This window comes from Hyperolius riggenbachi, chromosome 1, assembly GCF_040937935.1.
Source record: "Hyperolius riggenbachi isolate aHypRig1 chromosome 1, aHypRig1.pri, whole genome shotgun sequence".
Lineage (NCBI taxonomy): Eukaryota > Metazoa > Chordata > Amphibia > Anura > Hyperoliidae > Hyperolius > Hyperolius riggenbachi.
This window is the reverse complement of record NC_090646.1, coordinates 111469957-111486344: the sequence shown is the minus strand read 5'-3', so window position 1 is coordinate 111486344 and position 16388 is coordinate 111469957. Positions and strand designations below refer to the sequence as shown.

The 16388-nt window shown below is 43.4% G+C and overlaps 1 protein-coding gene across 3 annotated transcripts in view; it reads left to right on the top strand.

The window, feature by feature from the left end:
- CCDC149 (coiled-coil domain containing 149) overlaps window positions 1–16388 on the top strand; it is a 112815-nt gene that overhangs the window by 93711 nt on the left and 2716 nt on the right. For all 3 annotated transcript variants that reach the window (XM_068278173.1, XM_068278182.1, XM_068278192.1), the window contains one exon: window positions 12139–12252. In XM_068278173.1, coding sequence (XP_068134274.1) covers window positions 12139–12252 — 114 coding nt within the window. The remainder of the gene's footprint in view (window positions 1–12138; window positions 12253–16388) is intronic.

Genomic DNA, 16388 nt, shown 5'->3' with positions numbered 1-16388 from the left:
TGTCACACGGCTGTCCCCAGTACAGCGCTGCAGCAGATAGATTTCTGAAGCACTTCTGCCTCAGTGTTAAGTATAGGAAAGTGGAAAATTATTTTGGAAACGCTAGATCAGAGCGGTTTTCCAGGCGTTTTTGTTACAGAAGCTGTTTAGAAACAGCTTTTATTGTAAAAATATTTGTAATCTGCTACACAAAAATGTTCAAAAAAACGCTAGGCATGTTTAAAAAACCTCTCTAAACATGCCTAGAATAGCTCTGAAATCTGCTCCAAAAACCTCTAGCGTTTTGAGGATCTGCTAGCGGTTTTGGTGTGCACTGGGCCTCAGTGCTTCTTTGGGGGTTGTACATTGGTTTTTTAACTGCTCATCTCTTTATTTGAAAGTTCCGTACACTTTTTTTCTTTCTAGGAAACAAGTACTGGGTTCTGTGAGCTATCCGAGAATGCCAACAGTGACAGTTAGTCAGGAAGTAATGACAAGTCATTAGCAAGTTGTGTGCATTGGGCAGAGTATGTATTTTACGGGGTTGAAAACATAATATAGTTTAATATAATTAACTGCTGTTGTCCATGGCTGTGAAGGCCAGAAAGATATCACTAGTGACTGTAGCCATGTGTACATGTAAATAAGGCATCTGGAAAAAAGGACACCGGATTGCTGCTAGTAGAATATGGGTAAAATCATCAATATTCTACTACTTAAATCCAGTAGTAAGATATTGGTAATTTTTGCTGATACTTTACTATGTCTTAACCTTACCCTACTATCTCACAGAGCCCTAACCCTAAGACCTCCCTCTACCTATTGCCTAACCCTCAGGGCCCTTTCACACTGGGAAGTTGCGTTGCATAAATTGTACGCGTCTTGACGCTTGCCTAATGCAAGTCATTGGTGTCATTCATATTACCGGCGCCATGGTCCGCCGGAAGTCCTCGATCTGGCGCTGGTCCAGAACTGTTACATTGCGGCTCTACAGCGATGCATGGATTTTTAAATATTTTCCAATGTCACGGCGTGCATGCATGGAAGCGTATTTTTATGATACACTTCAGTGCACTTTCGCAAACCCCAAAGAAGGAAGTGACTGCAAGCATGCATCATTTCCTGCTTGGCTGGCGGCCACATAGGGAATACCACATACTAACGCGGTGTTCCTTGAAGGCCTGTTTCTGGCAATGCGGCGGGCGCGACACATCGCTGCTGACAGTTTGCAATATAAAACCAGCCTCAAACCTTCCTCTACTGATGCCTAACCCTAAGACCTCTCTCTACCAATGCCTTAGGGCTCCTTTACACTTAAAGTGGACCCAAACTAAAAATACAAGATTTCAGAAATAAAATCTATTTTCTAAATTATAATAATAAATAGCAGCCTTTTTTCAGCTGCATGATGACAAATATAAAATATTTTACATTTATTGGAGGAACCTCTCCCTTCCTTTCAAATTGCCGGGATTTTTCCGGCAAACTGGTGTAGTAGATGGTGTCTGGCAATGGAGGAATTGCTAATGGCTGCCACCTGTATAACCCTAGCTATGAAAAGAGAAGGGTGAAAAGCATGCACTGAAATGCTCATAGGCTTGAAGGAGTGTTTATTTATCTTTGTATGTGTCGGAGTGGTGCAACTAAATATTTTTAATTAAAAAAATGTTTGGTTTGGGTCCGCTTTAATCAGTTGCTCTCCGTTATAACTGAAAGACAACTGATTTTCAAAGTAATGCCCATCTTTCCCTATGGCTCAGTTCACACTTAACGTATTTTAACTGAAAGATTTTTCATAATGCACTGCTATGGAGAAGAAAAAAGTGTACTAACTGATTAAGTGTAAATGGGGCCTTACAGTTACCCCTCTCCTAACCTTAACCCCCCTGGCGGTTTGCAAAAAATCCACCAGGGGGCAGCAAATCTTTTTTTTAATTTTTTTTTTTTTTTTCTTTTCATGTAGCGAGACAAAGTCTCGCTACATGATAGCCGCTGCTCAGCGGCATCCCCCCAGCCCCTCCGATCGCCGGAGATCAGGAGATCCTGTTCATGACGTCATCGACGTCGTGACGTCATTGGGAGTCCCGGCCTACCCCTTAGCGCTGCCTGGCACTGATTGGCCAGGCAGCGTACGGGGTCTGGGGGGGGGGGGAGCCGGCGCGGCGAGCGGAGGCAAATAATCGCCGCAGGGCGGCGGCGATCAGACTGCACACGCAGCTAGCAAAGTGCTAGCTGCGTGTTGCAAACCAAAAAGTATCCAAAGCCTGAGAAATCCCCCTGCGCGGCATAGCCCGTGCTCAGCACGGGCTTACCGCCAGGGAGGTTAACCTACCTTTCTGCGGTTTGCTGCAAAGAAGGTAAATTTCAGTGTCCACTATTAAATGCCATAATTAGCATATCGAGTTTATCAAGTGCCTTTTGACTCCCTTTTTAATCTTCTTTGACGCAAATTGTGCTCATTATAAAAGCCCCGATTTGCGGCAAAGAAGGTACATTTCGGCGCCAAGGCATGGCGAGTGCCCAAATCTTCCTTCTTTGCCACAGACTGTGGCTTGTATAATTGGCGGCTATGGCGGCCAATTTCCTTTTTTTTAGCCACTGGTCTTTTAAACTAGCACAGCTGCTTTAAATCGTACCTGAACTTACATGTGGTATGCTGCAATAAAAAATAATAGGTAAAGAACCAAGGTTACTATAAACTTTACAAATCCTTGTTTTTCTTTTTCTTTTTTTTTTCCAGTTTAGGGGAGCATTATGTAAGCAAATTAGCCACTTGAACTGCAACCAAATGCAGTGGCAGCTCTCCTTATAAGTAACTGGAAACCAAAACTCATTTCTTTAGCTGAGTAATAAATCCAGATCACTACAGTGCTAAAAAGCTTAAAAGCGAATCATTTTTTCTTTTTGAGAGCTGAATGAGCCACACTGATATGGTAGGCCGTACACACTTCAAAGTTCAAATGTAGCTACTTAAATTCAGTCAACAACAACTACAACAAATAACATTTGTAAAGCGCTTTTCTCCTGTAGGACTCAAAGCGCGTAAGCATGGCTCAGACCAATAATTGGTTGATTGGTAAGTTATGGAACAGAGGAAGAATTCTATAAGTCGTGGAACAGAGGACGAATTCTATAAGTCTGGAAATGCCAGGCTAAACAGGTGACTTTTCAGTCTTGATTTGAATAACTCCAGGGATGGGGTTGTCTTTACTGGGTATGGTAGGGAATTCCAAAGAGTAGGGGCAGCATGACAGAAAGATCTGTCTCCAAAGGTTTTGAGGTGCACTCTGGGAAATTTCAGATGTAGTCAGCTGTGTAGCGTACCACACCCTTTGATGAAGGGTTTGAGCCTTTGACCAGGGTTCGAATCCCAGCTCAAGCCAGTACATAAAACAGTAATGCCCGGTACACACCATGCCCTTTCCCGTCAAATGAATAATTTTTCCGTTCTATTTTTTTTTTTTTTTTTTTTTTTTTTTACAGATTTTCCGATCACTTAAAGCGGTATCGTCACCATAAAAATCAAATTTCAACAGCAACTGGTCTGAGTGTATTAAGTGATAAAGATGCTAATCCTGCATTCAAAACTTTTTCTGCTGTTATGATTTGGAGTTATCACATACTTAAGGAACACTGGCCCTTTAGTAGTCGTGCCAAAGAATTGCATGCTGGGGGTTCCTTTTATCTATAATCTATTCCTCCTCTTCCCTTTATTTCCCTGCCAGCTTCTTATCTGAAACCTAATCCCCTACTCACTTATGTTTACAAGCAAGGCTGAGGCGACTCAGTGATTGGAGGAGACAAGAAAAAAAGTAAAGGGCAGAAATTACATCACGAGTTAGCCTTAAAGGGACACATAAGTCATACAAAAAAATGAGTTTTACTCACCTAGGGCTTCCAATAGCCCCCTGCAGCTGTCCGGTACTCTCGCCGTCTCCCTCCGATCCTCCTGTCCCCGCCAGCAGCCACTTCCTGTTTCGGTGACAGGAGCTGACAGGCTTGGGACGCGAGTGATTCTTCGCATTCCTGGCCACAATAGCGCTATCTATGCTGCTATAGCATATATCATATCCCATGTAGCAGCATAGAGGGTGCTAATGTGTCTGGGAACGCGAAGAATCACTCGCGTCCCCAGCCTGTCAGCTCCTGTCACCGAAACAGGAAGTGGCTGCCGGCGGGGCCAGGAGGATCGGAGGGAGATGGCGAGGGTACCGGACAGCTGCAGGGGGCTATTGGAAGCCCTAGGTGAGTAAAACTCTTTTTTTTTTTGTTTGACTTAAGTGTCCCTTTAACTGTGGGCAAAAGACATGGCCCCCCACCAGGAACAGAATTCTCGTAATTTACTATATAACATTCACTGAAATCAAAACGTGGACAGTATAATACATGTGTTATGTAAGTAGGTCAAGTATTTATCTACTTATATATGTGTTTTTATCCTGGCATAGTATGGCTGATCATCTTGCTTTAACAAAATCGATCAGAAACTGATCGGACTTGTCATAAATTATTGATTTGACCCATCGATATGACAGGAAATTGTATGGTGTGTACCATACGGAGTCTATGGGCAAGGCTCCCTTATTATCCTGGTTGAGTCCGCCAGGAGAAAAGCGTAATATACTGTGAATGTTATGTGTCTTGTTTTGACTGGATTGAAAAGATCAATGTGGGACTTCAGTTAAAGGGGCACTATGGCGAAATATTGTAAAATTTAAAATATGTGCAAACCTAGACAAATAAGTATGTTTTTGTTCCAGAGTAAAATGAGCCATAAATTACTTTTCTCTTATGTTGCTGTCACTTACAATAGGTAGTAGAAATCTGACAGAAGCGACAGGTTTTGGACCAGTCCATCTCTTTATAGGAGGATTCTCAGGTATTTATTTGCAAAAGCACTTAGTGAATGGCAGTTGCTCTGACCAGCTGCCAAAAAACTGAGTAGCGAGCAGGGAAGCTGGCCAGCATTCTGTTTAAATCCTTTTTAGGGAATATCTTTATAAAGAATAAAAGCCTTGCTGAGAATCCCCTATAAAGAGATGGACTAGTCCAAAACCTGTCGCTTCTGGCAGATTTCTACCACCTACTGTAAGTGACAGCAGCATAGGAAAAATGTAATTATGGCTTCTTTTCACTCTAGAAAAAAACGTACTTCTTATTAGTCTATGGTTGCACAGATTTTAAATTTTACAAATTTTCACCATATTGCCCCTTTAAGTTCTATATACTATTACTCCTACTCACGCAATTATCTCATGAGTTTATATTCAGTTCAGGTTTACTTTAAGGGCATTGCCCAAATCGTAATCCTGGAGAATGTTCTCACGTGTGTTTTCAATATCTGTACTACTGGAAGCTGACAATAGTTGTGTAACTGTGGCTTTCCAGCACAAACAGGAGATGGAAAATGCAGCACATTTCCTATTGCATAAATAAGGGAAATCCATGGCAGCTGTTATTTGGGACCAGGCATTGCTTAGGTGTATCCGGATTAGACCGTCACCATTCTGTAGTATTGCTACAAACCTTAGATTCATTTTGAGAACCCGTCTCTACATTGTACATTATACATGTATCTGACTACCAGCAGTTTAATGTTGAAATTTGAGCCATTTACTTGTGAGTTGAACAGAAAATATATGTTTCTCTTAGGGCCCTTTTCCACTAGCGCGTTTGCGCTAGCTGAATCGCAAAACCGCAAACCGCTAGCGATTTTACAATCGCTACGGTTTGCTTTTTAACATAGGAATCGCGGTAGGTCATTTCCACTACCGCGATTCGTTTTTTACTTGATCGCGATCGCGCCGCGGAGCGACTTTTGCCGCGATTTTGCTATGCAGTGCATAGCATAGCAAAATCGCGGCCGCAAACGTCGGGAAAACGGCAGAATTGCGATTCAGCAATCGCTAGCGTTCAGCGCGAACGCTAGCGACTGCTAGTGGAAAAGGGCCCTTACGGTATGAATGTAGTTTAAAGCTGAACTGAAACAAAGAAACTAAATGAATAAGTGCAATAATTGTAATTTCCTAGTGGTTCTGGGTCACCATGAGCTATATGGGTGCCTTGTAACATTTGACTGACCCGGTCCTACCTCATAGAGCCATATAATCCATGCCGTGCACATCTGATTGGTATGGCTTTCTAAAATAAGTACACCATATAGGCACACTGCAACACTCCAGTAGTTGTAGTAGAAATGTCTGGGTTCAGAGATGATTTGCATATTCAGCAGTGATGTATTTTTTTTCTCAAATAAAGCTGATAAATTGTGAATACCTTCTGTTTTAGGCTGCTTACACACTAAGACGTTACAGGTGCACGTTAGTGCGCCTGTAACGCTCCCCCGACGCACAGCAATGTAACACAAGTGGGCTGTTCACACAGCCCATGTTGCGTTACATGTAACGCTGCACGTTCTGCCGAAAGTGCAGCATGCTACGTCGTTAGAGCGGCTATAGCCACATTAGAGTGTTTGCACATGTTCAATGGGGGGCGGAGAGGAGGCGGGGAGATGCAGCTACAGTAGCCGCGCACATGGCTACTTAATATTCACTGCACTGGCTCCTGCTGATTGGTCGGCGGGACCACGTGATGCGGAGTGTCTCGCTCCGCATCACGTGGTCCCGCCGGCCAATCAGCGCCACTCTGGGAGACCTTATACGGATAGAGCCGCCTAACGCGGCTCACTCTACCATCCTCTCCCGCACCACCATACGTTGCATTAGGTGCACGTTATGCGACCTTAACGTAGCACCTAATGCAACGTCTTGGTATGCAAGTAGCCTTAAAGTATACCTGAAGTGAAGATGTTAGATGATTGCCTATGTAGAGGGAAGGCTCTGGGATATCAGAGACAGTTCCCAGTCCTTCGTCTATCTCATCATTCCAGAACTGGCCTCCGATTTAAAGTGTAACTGTTGGGCATAAAACCAAAAATCAATTCTTTTTATCTGGTAAACAAGTAATAAGGATGCTAATCAGGCAATCCAAAAGTTAAAAATCTCTTTCTTTTCTTGTTGCTAAATGATCATTATGTTATGGCTGGATGGTGTACTGGTTAAGGGCTCTGCCTCTGACATGGGAGACCTGGGTTCGAATCTCGGCTCTGCCTGTTCAGTAAGCCAGTAATTCAGTAAGGAGTTCATTGGGCAAGACTCCCTAACACTGCTACTGCCTACTGAGTGCGCTCTAGTGGCTGCCTTGCAAGCGCTTTGAGTCCGACAGGAGAAAGGCGCTATACAAATACTGCCATTATTATTATCATTCTCCAGTTACCTGACTCTTATTTGGTACACAAAGAGGAAGTTGCAGGGCATGCTGGGTTGTCCTTTTTTTGCTGCTCTATGTCCCCTCAGACTTAACTAATGCAGCCTGATTTGGCTGAAGCCTATTGCCCTCCTGTTTTCCCCTCCTGTTTTCTCCTCTCTGATTGGCCGATATTTCTCATACTGAGACAATGCACTTTCTATAGTGAAGGGCGGGCAATGCATACACAATTGAGCAGAGTAAGGGAGGAAATTACATCAGAATTGGCTTCAAAATAGACACAGTTAATATGCAAATTGTCTAGAATAGGATTCTCTGCTTTTCCTTAATTCACAGGAATCCTAACGTGCACAATGCAATACATCTGTTATGTGAGTAGAGCAAGTATTTATCTACTTATATATGTGTTTGTTTGTTTTTTTTTCTAAGATAGTATGGCTGACAGCTCCTCTTTAAGTTTTAGGGCCCGTTCACACTGCACGCGTTTCCAGCCGCGTTTTGGAAACGCGTGCAGGTGGCCGATACGCACAACATCAGACATTGCATAGAGTGCAATGTCTGATGTTCACACTGCATGCGTTCCGGACCTGTGCGGTCCGGGAACGCATGCTGCACGCAGATTTTGCTAAAACGCGTGGCTGTCCCATTCACTTTTCAGTGATGGGATCAGCCACGCACCGCACACAAACGCGGATGGCCATGCGTTCGTATGCGTTGCGGTCCGCACGCATGGCCATCCGCATTTGTGATCTGAACGGGCCCTAAGAGATCCAGTGCCTTTTCTTAATTGAGTTTTTAACTTTTTTTTTCTCACAGTGATTACATGTATCCTTTAATGGCACAGTGAACACAGTATGTCCAGAATTTAGTTTCTGGACAAATTCCCCATCTTATGGCCAAATTAATTAGATCCACAAGGCAAGAGGTTTTGTTGCTCCTTTTTCAACACCTGCACTAACCCAGTGACTAACTGGCAGCAAACTGTGACATTCATTTTTGCAGTTACTAGAGCCAGACTGAAAATACTAAGTATTTTTTTTAACAAAAGTTAATTTTCCATTTGACTAACCATTATCAGAATTTTCAGGAACAGTTGGCCATTTTGAAGGTAATGAGTTGATTACCGTACAGCCCTGTCTCTTTATTGATAGTTTTCTAATCTCACATTTCATGTAGAAGCTTTTTCCTGATCACAGGCTTTGTAAGAGTCGTCAGTGAAGGGCACATTGCAGTCACACATGACAGCGGGGCATGTCATGTGACTGGGGATGCTTCCTGCCTGCTGAGAGGCTACGCTAGTCCTCAGCAGGGATGTTTTCAAGCCCTCTGATCATTGTTTCTTCTTCTGAAATAGCCCTCAATTATAGCAAAAGTGCTTCACCCTCTCAACTGTCAATTATGGACATCCAGCATGGTTAACTGGCAGTTAGCTATCTCCGCAGTGCCGTGCTGCCCGTCACTGGGGTGAGTGGCATCTTCTGCAGCGGCTTATCTACTGGATTTTTAAAGGACCAAAATCATAAAGAAAAAAAGTTAAACTTTAAAATACATGTACATGTATAGAGTACATGTGTAGAGAAGTACATTTCAGTAAAATGTGCTATCACTTTCCTCCCATGTTGCGGTCACTTACAGCAGCAAGTAAAAATCTGACAGGTTTTGGACCAGCCCATCTCATCATGGGGCATTCTCAGCATTTCCTTGCTGCCAGTTTCACGCTAGAGCTATTTTCTTGCGTTACCACACGGTAACACTTGGCAATGAAAGTCTATGGGGCTTCACATACTATGCTGATGCCCCAGAAGTGATGTTTACACCGCACGGCCGACACGAAGGCATCTGCATGTTGGCGGCTACAAGTCATGCAAGTCAATGGCGATGCAGATTCTTTTAAATGATTTTTCGCAGCAGTGTTGCGGCACACATGCACCGACGCTTCCGCACACTTCTTTTTTGGGCCACAGGAAGTTAGCGCTAGAGGGCCACACTTCCTGTTTGGCTGTCAACCAGAAGGATTAACCCGGAAATCCCCAAAGGCTATTTTTAGCATTACAGTGCTATGTGCTCATCGGATTGTACCGCTACCACCGGTTTTCAGTGTGAAACTGGCCGGAGGCTGCTTTCACATTTTGCATCTACCATTGTGATAAGATTGCAACAGAGCCGAAATGTCACATTGTGGTGCGACCATACGGTGAGGCATACAGCACAATAAAAGCATGCTTCACTGCCACTGTAAACTCACATGTTACACAGCTAACGTAAAGCATGATGTATGTTACTCCGACCGAATGCCCTGTACTGAAATCGATGTGATATCTTTATAGGAATATCATTGATGATATTGTCCATTGCAATGGACATAGTGTGAAAGGACCCTTATTCTTTATTAAAAAAAAAACTCCCTGGAAAGGATCTACACAAAGATGCCAGCCAGACTCCCTACTAGTAGTTTGCACAGTATTTGGCCAGTTGGACTGCGCAACTGCTGTTCAGTAAGTGCTTTTAAAAATTAAAAAAAAAAAACATTCAGAATCCCCTAAGAGAAGGTGGACTAGTTCAAAACCTGGCAGATCTGTCACTTTTTTTTTTACTATCTAATGTAAATGACAGCAACATAGGACAAAAGTAATTTATAGTGCATGTTACTCCAGAACAAATGTATACTTTATATGTAAGCACACACATGTATTTTAATTTTTTTGTTTACAGTTTTTTCCCAATAGTGGATCTTTATGTGCTTATAATCACTGCCCTAACTCATTTTGCACTCAGAGCCAAACTAATATTATGGATCACGTTTGGGGAAGTGTGAGCCAGTGTGTGACAATCTTATGTTGGCCACACAGCATGCTATGATAGGCCAATCAGCAATAATTGTATAGCCATGGCAATCCCGCATTATCTTCACCCGCTGCTGGTACTAATCCACGTCTCCATATAATCCATCGTTTCAAAGATCTGACAGAGAGAACGTTTCAAACAGGATATATGCAGAGGTTGTCTCTTGGAAGAATCCCTCACATTACTGTGCAGGCTATCAGTGTTTCCACACCTGCAAGAGAATATTGATCATTTTATTCAATCCTGTTTAAATCCTCATAAAGCCAAAGTTCAGAAGTAAATGGGAATGAAAGCCGTGTGGTTTCCAAGAGATGCTGATCCAGAATCCTACTTCTATAGAGATGTCCCCCTGCTTGGTTGCCACATTGCTTCTGCCCCTGGCAGACATCGTACAATCAATAAACTGTTAACAAGCCAACCCCGCCATTGCCACATAACACAGATCCTTTACTCACTACACTGGCTACCCATACAATGGAGAATCCTTTTTCAAATTGGCGGGCTAACATTAAAATCTCTACATGACCTAGATCATGGATGCCTGAAGGATTTGTTGCACCTGCATCACACCTCCCACAACCTCAGATCAAAGGGATCCAATAACTTGACCACCCCCAGCATCCAACTACAAACCTTTGGAGCCAGAGCTTTTTGTCATGCTTCCCCTACCCTGTGGAAGGCCTTGCCAAACTGTAAAGAGAACCAAGGCGGTTCCTTGGGGGGCGGATGGGACACAGGCATGTGCTCTGCTTCATGACATGCCTCTGTGTCCCCACACCGCCGTGCTATAGCCCCCCTCAGAGGGCAATGGGAGGAGAGGGATTCCCTGCTCAAAACTCCCACTAGGGAAGTTCCTGCAGGCTTTCCAGAGCTGCGATTGAGCAGCTCTCTCTCCCGGGCCATGCCCACTGCCGCTCTCCCACTTCCCTGCACGCTGCTGTGAGAGAGATCTCTATCCTTCCAGCTTTGTTACCTGGAGGGCACGAAAGTGAAAATGGGCCAGTGCGGCCAACAGGAGCGGTAGTTTTGGTGGCTACCTGATGATCCAATAATTCAACTGGGATACTGATTGTTGTTGAATCGAAATAAAAAATCGATACGTGTTGCTACCTTATCTGTGAGTATGAGTGCTTATACACCTAATTGTTATACTGTGACCTGCTGACTTAAAAGGAACCCGAGTGGAAAGACATCTGAAGGCTGCCATATTGATTTCATTTTAAACCATACCTCTTGCCTGGCAGCTCTGCTGATCTTTCAGTACTGTCTTAGGGCTGGTGCACACCAAAAACCGCAAGCAGATCCGCAAAACGCTAGCAGATTTTGAAACACTTTTTTTTTTTCTATGGCGTTTTGCTAGCGTTTTGCGGATTGCTGCTGCGGTTTTCAGTATAGTAGATTTCATATATTGTTACAGTAAAGCTGTTACTGAACAGCTTCTGTAACAAAAACGCCTGCAAAACCGCTCTGAAGTGCCGTTTTTTTCAGAGCGGTTTGCGTTTTTCCTATACTTAACATTGAGGCAGAAACGCATCCGAAATCCAAAAAATGCCTCACCCAGGCATTTTTCGTTTCCGCAAAACGCCTCCCGCTCTGGTGTGCACCACCCCATTGAGATACATTGACCAAGCAGATCCGCAGCCGCAAGCGGATCTGAAAACGCCCAAAAAGCCGCCCGGTGTGCACCAGCCCTTACTGACACACCTAACACAAGCATGCCGATAATCTTGTCAGAAACATCTTATCTACATGCTTGTTCAGGGTCTATGGTTAAAAGAATTAGAGGCAGTGCGTCAGCAAGACAGCCAGGCAATGTGCATTGTTTAAAAGGAAAAAATGTCAGCCCCCGTATGTCTCTCACTGTGGGCGCCCTTTAAGTGCTGATACTAGAATTGTCACTCACTGGCAGTGCATGTCCCTCATTGGCTGCAACTTACAGATCTGAATGGTGTATATGTGTTTAGCGGTGTTGCTTTCACCCTGGATTTGTTCAACCAAACAACATACAACCATCTGCTAGTTTTACACCTGCTTTTGTATTCTTGGCAGGAGGACGAGATACGATCTCACTGAATGATCCGATTATTCCGACCCCGCAGCGTGCAAAGTCACCAATGATGGCGTTTACAGATGTCCCTTGCCACAAACCTCTGACTTATGAAGGTAATGCTGGAACCCAGGTGATCGGGAGGAACCTCTGCGTAAAATGCCCGTTGTCTTTCAGCAATCCATGTGCTGCTGAAAGAAGACGATAGAAAAAACAAGAAGTGTTTGGTTAGGAAGGTTTTACATTTGTATTGCATTGGTGATAACCGGTGGAGTGTCCACCCCTTTTCACAGCTGTATATTTAGTACTGTGTTAGGCCTCGATCGCACTGCACGCGTTGCTGTGTGTATTTCGGCAACCTGGGCAGGAGGCAGACATGGACGAACATCAGAAGTGCATAGACTGCACTGACTGATGCTCACACTGCATGCGTTCCGTACCAGTGCGGTCCGCAAACGCATGCTGCACGCACTTTTTTTAGCAAAACCCGTGGCTGACCCTTTCACTACAGTGAACGGGATCAGTCTCGCAAAAACATACCAACACGGATGGCGTGTAATCGTACGCATTGCATTCCGATTGCACGGCCATCTGCGTGTGATAATGTGAACAAGGCCTTACTGTGAACGTTTGATGTATCTTCCCTTATACCTGGTGCTTTGACTGTTGGCATCCCAGTATCAAGGGCTGCATTATAGAATACTACACAACTAAGCTGGATGCTGAATGTCTCTTTAAAATCTGTTTTTTTATATGAATGTTACCTAAAAGAGGAACTGTAGTGAAAATTACATCATGAATAAAATCAGGGCTGTGGAGTCAGAATCTTCCGACTCCAACTCCTCAGTTTATGAAACTCCGACTCCGGGTACCCAAAATGGCTCTGACTCCTTGACTCCGACTCCTTAGCCTAATATTTAACAGGTCTGTGGATTTTGTACAAAAATCATCCAACTCCGACTCCCAACTCTGACTCCTCAGTTTATGAAGTCAACGACTCCAACTCCGACTCCAGGTGCCCAAAATTGCCCCGACTCCAACTCCTCCAACTCCGACTCCACAGCTCTGAATAAAATTGCTTATTTTTATTTTATTTTTTTACAATAATAATTTATAGATGTAATGGATAGCAGAGATACCGCCACAGAGGCAGGCGGCATGGCGGCTATCTCCGCGTATCAGCCGGCGGCCTCTGCCACGCAGTTACATGCTGCTGCTCTGCCTGGTCCTTCTATTGCACATAGATTGAGGGCTATGCGCGCACGCGCGCCAGGACCGTTATGCGAATAGAAGGGGAGTCAGCTGATCTGCCAAGTCAGCTGACTCCAACGGTAATTTGGATTGGCTGAGTGATGGGGGCGGTGCTGCGGGGCTTCTCTTTATATATAGTACTAGTCTGTCAGTTGCCCCGTGTCTGCTGTTGCGAATGCTAACGTGTTAGCGCTCAGACCCTAGTCAGATCCCAAAGTGTGCTAGAACCAGCTGGAGCTGGGGATCCACACTTAGCCAGATTCTGTTGATAGCTTAAAGTACTTGTGTTGTGTTATCTGTTATGACCTTCTGCTTCCTTTGACTATTCTCCTGCTTGTTGGTTCTGTACCTCTGCCCATCTGATTCCTGTTGCCGACTTTGCCTGAACGTGACACTGAATCAGCCTTCTGTCTTCGTACTTTATCTGTCCGTATGTTGCCTACTCTGCTTGTCTGACCTTCCTGTCCTCACCGGTGGACCTAGCCACTGGTGAGGGATCTCTAGTAGCTTTCACCTACTCCTCAGGTGAAGCTCAGCTGCAGCACTGTCTGTAACACCTGCTCCTCAGGTGTCCGCTAGCTGCAGTATAGTCTGAATCACCTGCTCCTCAGGTGATCATTGGCTGCAGTACTGTCTGAGTCACCCACTCCTCAGGAGATCTCCTCTTACTCATTACTGTTGCACCAAACACTATCTCACATTGGTTGTCCTGTGTCTGGCTATACTAGCATTATTGGTGATTCTGCAGATCACCACATAATCAGGTAAAGTATCTGTATTATTGGTGATACTGCAGATCACCAATAATCAGAAAATCTGTTTTGCTGACACCAATCGTTACAATAGATTAGTTAGTTTGCCCATTGTAAATTCTTTCCTTTCCCTGATATACATTCTGGTGGCCACATCTTTAGTTCTGCCAGATGATGTGTATGGAATGTTTGTTACTGAGAGTTCTAAGCACAGAGGGAGATATTGCTTGCTTGGCAGATGGAGGAAGCTGTTATTTCCCACAATGCAATGAGTTTTACAGACCGCTTACTGTCAGAACCAGGGTCATGACATCACATTGTGGGAGGGGTTTCACCACAATATCAGCCACACAGACGCAACTATTAGAAAGTTAGACGTGTTAGATCATATTCATATACAAATCTAGACAATTTTAACCACTTCGCCATATCTGGACGCATATTTCCGTCCAGATAGGCAGTGGTGCTGCAGCCGTATGGTGCGCGCGATCAGGCGCGCGCGCGCGCTCCCGCTGCCCCCCCCCCCCGATCAGTGAATGGGAATATAATTCCCATTCACCGATCTAAGTCCCCGGCAGAAATACCGATGCTTTCTCATCAGAGAGCGTGGTATTTCTGCCCCCAGGAAACTTCTTCTCTTCATTTTAGCTCCTAGATGCGACATCATTCACATCCAGGAATTTTTTGAATGTGGCCAAATAGTAAACTGCACCCACATACCTGTATTGAATAAAAAAATACATTATATTACATCTAAAATTGGCTATTTACCTCCCAAACTAAAATTACCCAAATACATTTTTGTATTAAAAAAAAAATAAAAAAAATTACAATTAAAAAAAAAAAAAAACTACATAAATAGTTACCTAAGGGTCTGAACTTTTTAAATATACATGTCAAGAGAGTATCTTATTAATTTTTTTTTTAATTATAAGCTAGTAAATAGTGATGGACGCAAATTGAAAAAATGCACCTTTATTTCTAAATAAAATATCGGCGCCATAAATTGTGATAGGGACGTAATTTAAATGGTGTAATAAGCGGGACAAATGGGCACATAAAATGCATGGGTTTTAATTACTGTAGCATGTATTAATTTTAAACGATAATGGCCAAAAACTGAGAAATAATGATTTTTTTCCATTTCTATCTTAATCTTCCTGTTAAAATGTATTTACAGTAAAGTGGCTCTTAGCAAAATGTACTACCTAAAGAAAGCCTAATTAGTGGCGGAAAAAACGAGATATAGAACAATTAATTTTGATAAGTAGCGATAAAGTTATTAGCGAATGAATGGGAGGTGAACATTGCTCGGATGCATAAGATTTTCGAAGCTGTAGGCTGAAGTGGTTAAAGGCTTCCCTAACTTTCAAGCACCACCGTAGCTCCCAACTGTCCATCTTTTGGAGAGACAGTCCCTCATTGGGAGCCCTGTCCCTTTTTTACTCCTCATTTGTCCCTCTTTCAGGACTTTGTCCTTCTTTCTATGTAAATATATATATTTCTCTACTAAAAAATGTTTGACTCTAAACTTTATTCCCATCCTTTAAATTGATATATTACTAATTTTAAAATGTTAATATGAAGGCTAATGAACCAGGATAATAAGGACCAGTGTGGTTTGAATTAGAAAACAACATATTTTTCTTATGAAATCTTTATGGTATGTGCGACTAGGGGTGTGGTCAGGGGTGTGGCTTAAAGGGGAACTTCAGCTTAAACATACTGTCATCAAGTTACATTAGTTATGTTAATTAGAATAGATGGGTAATATAATCTTTTACACATCCTGTTTTAAAAGAACAGGCAAATTTTTGTGATATATGGGGGCTGCCATCTTTGTCATGGGGGCAGCCATCTTTTTGGTTGAAAGGAGGTGACAAGGAGCAGGAGACACAGTTCAAACTGTGCTGTGTCCTGATTACCCCTCCCAGCTGCACACGCTAGGCTTCAAATGTCAAATTAAAAATGTAAAAAAAATAAATTGCACCAAAACAGCAGAAAGAGAACAACATCAGAAATCCCATCATGCTTTGCACAGCATCAGGGGAAAAAAGCTTGGGCAGTTTTCTTCTGTGCAGCTAAAAATGAGGCTTGTATAAGAGAAAAAAAAGTGGTGATGATGTGAAACTGTTAAAGAAACACCAAGCCTTTTCAGTGCTGCTGAGTCGATTTTTAGTCCGGAGGTTCACTTTAAGTGTCCCTCTTTCTCATCTCAAAAAATTGGGAGGTATGCACCACTGTACCTA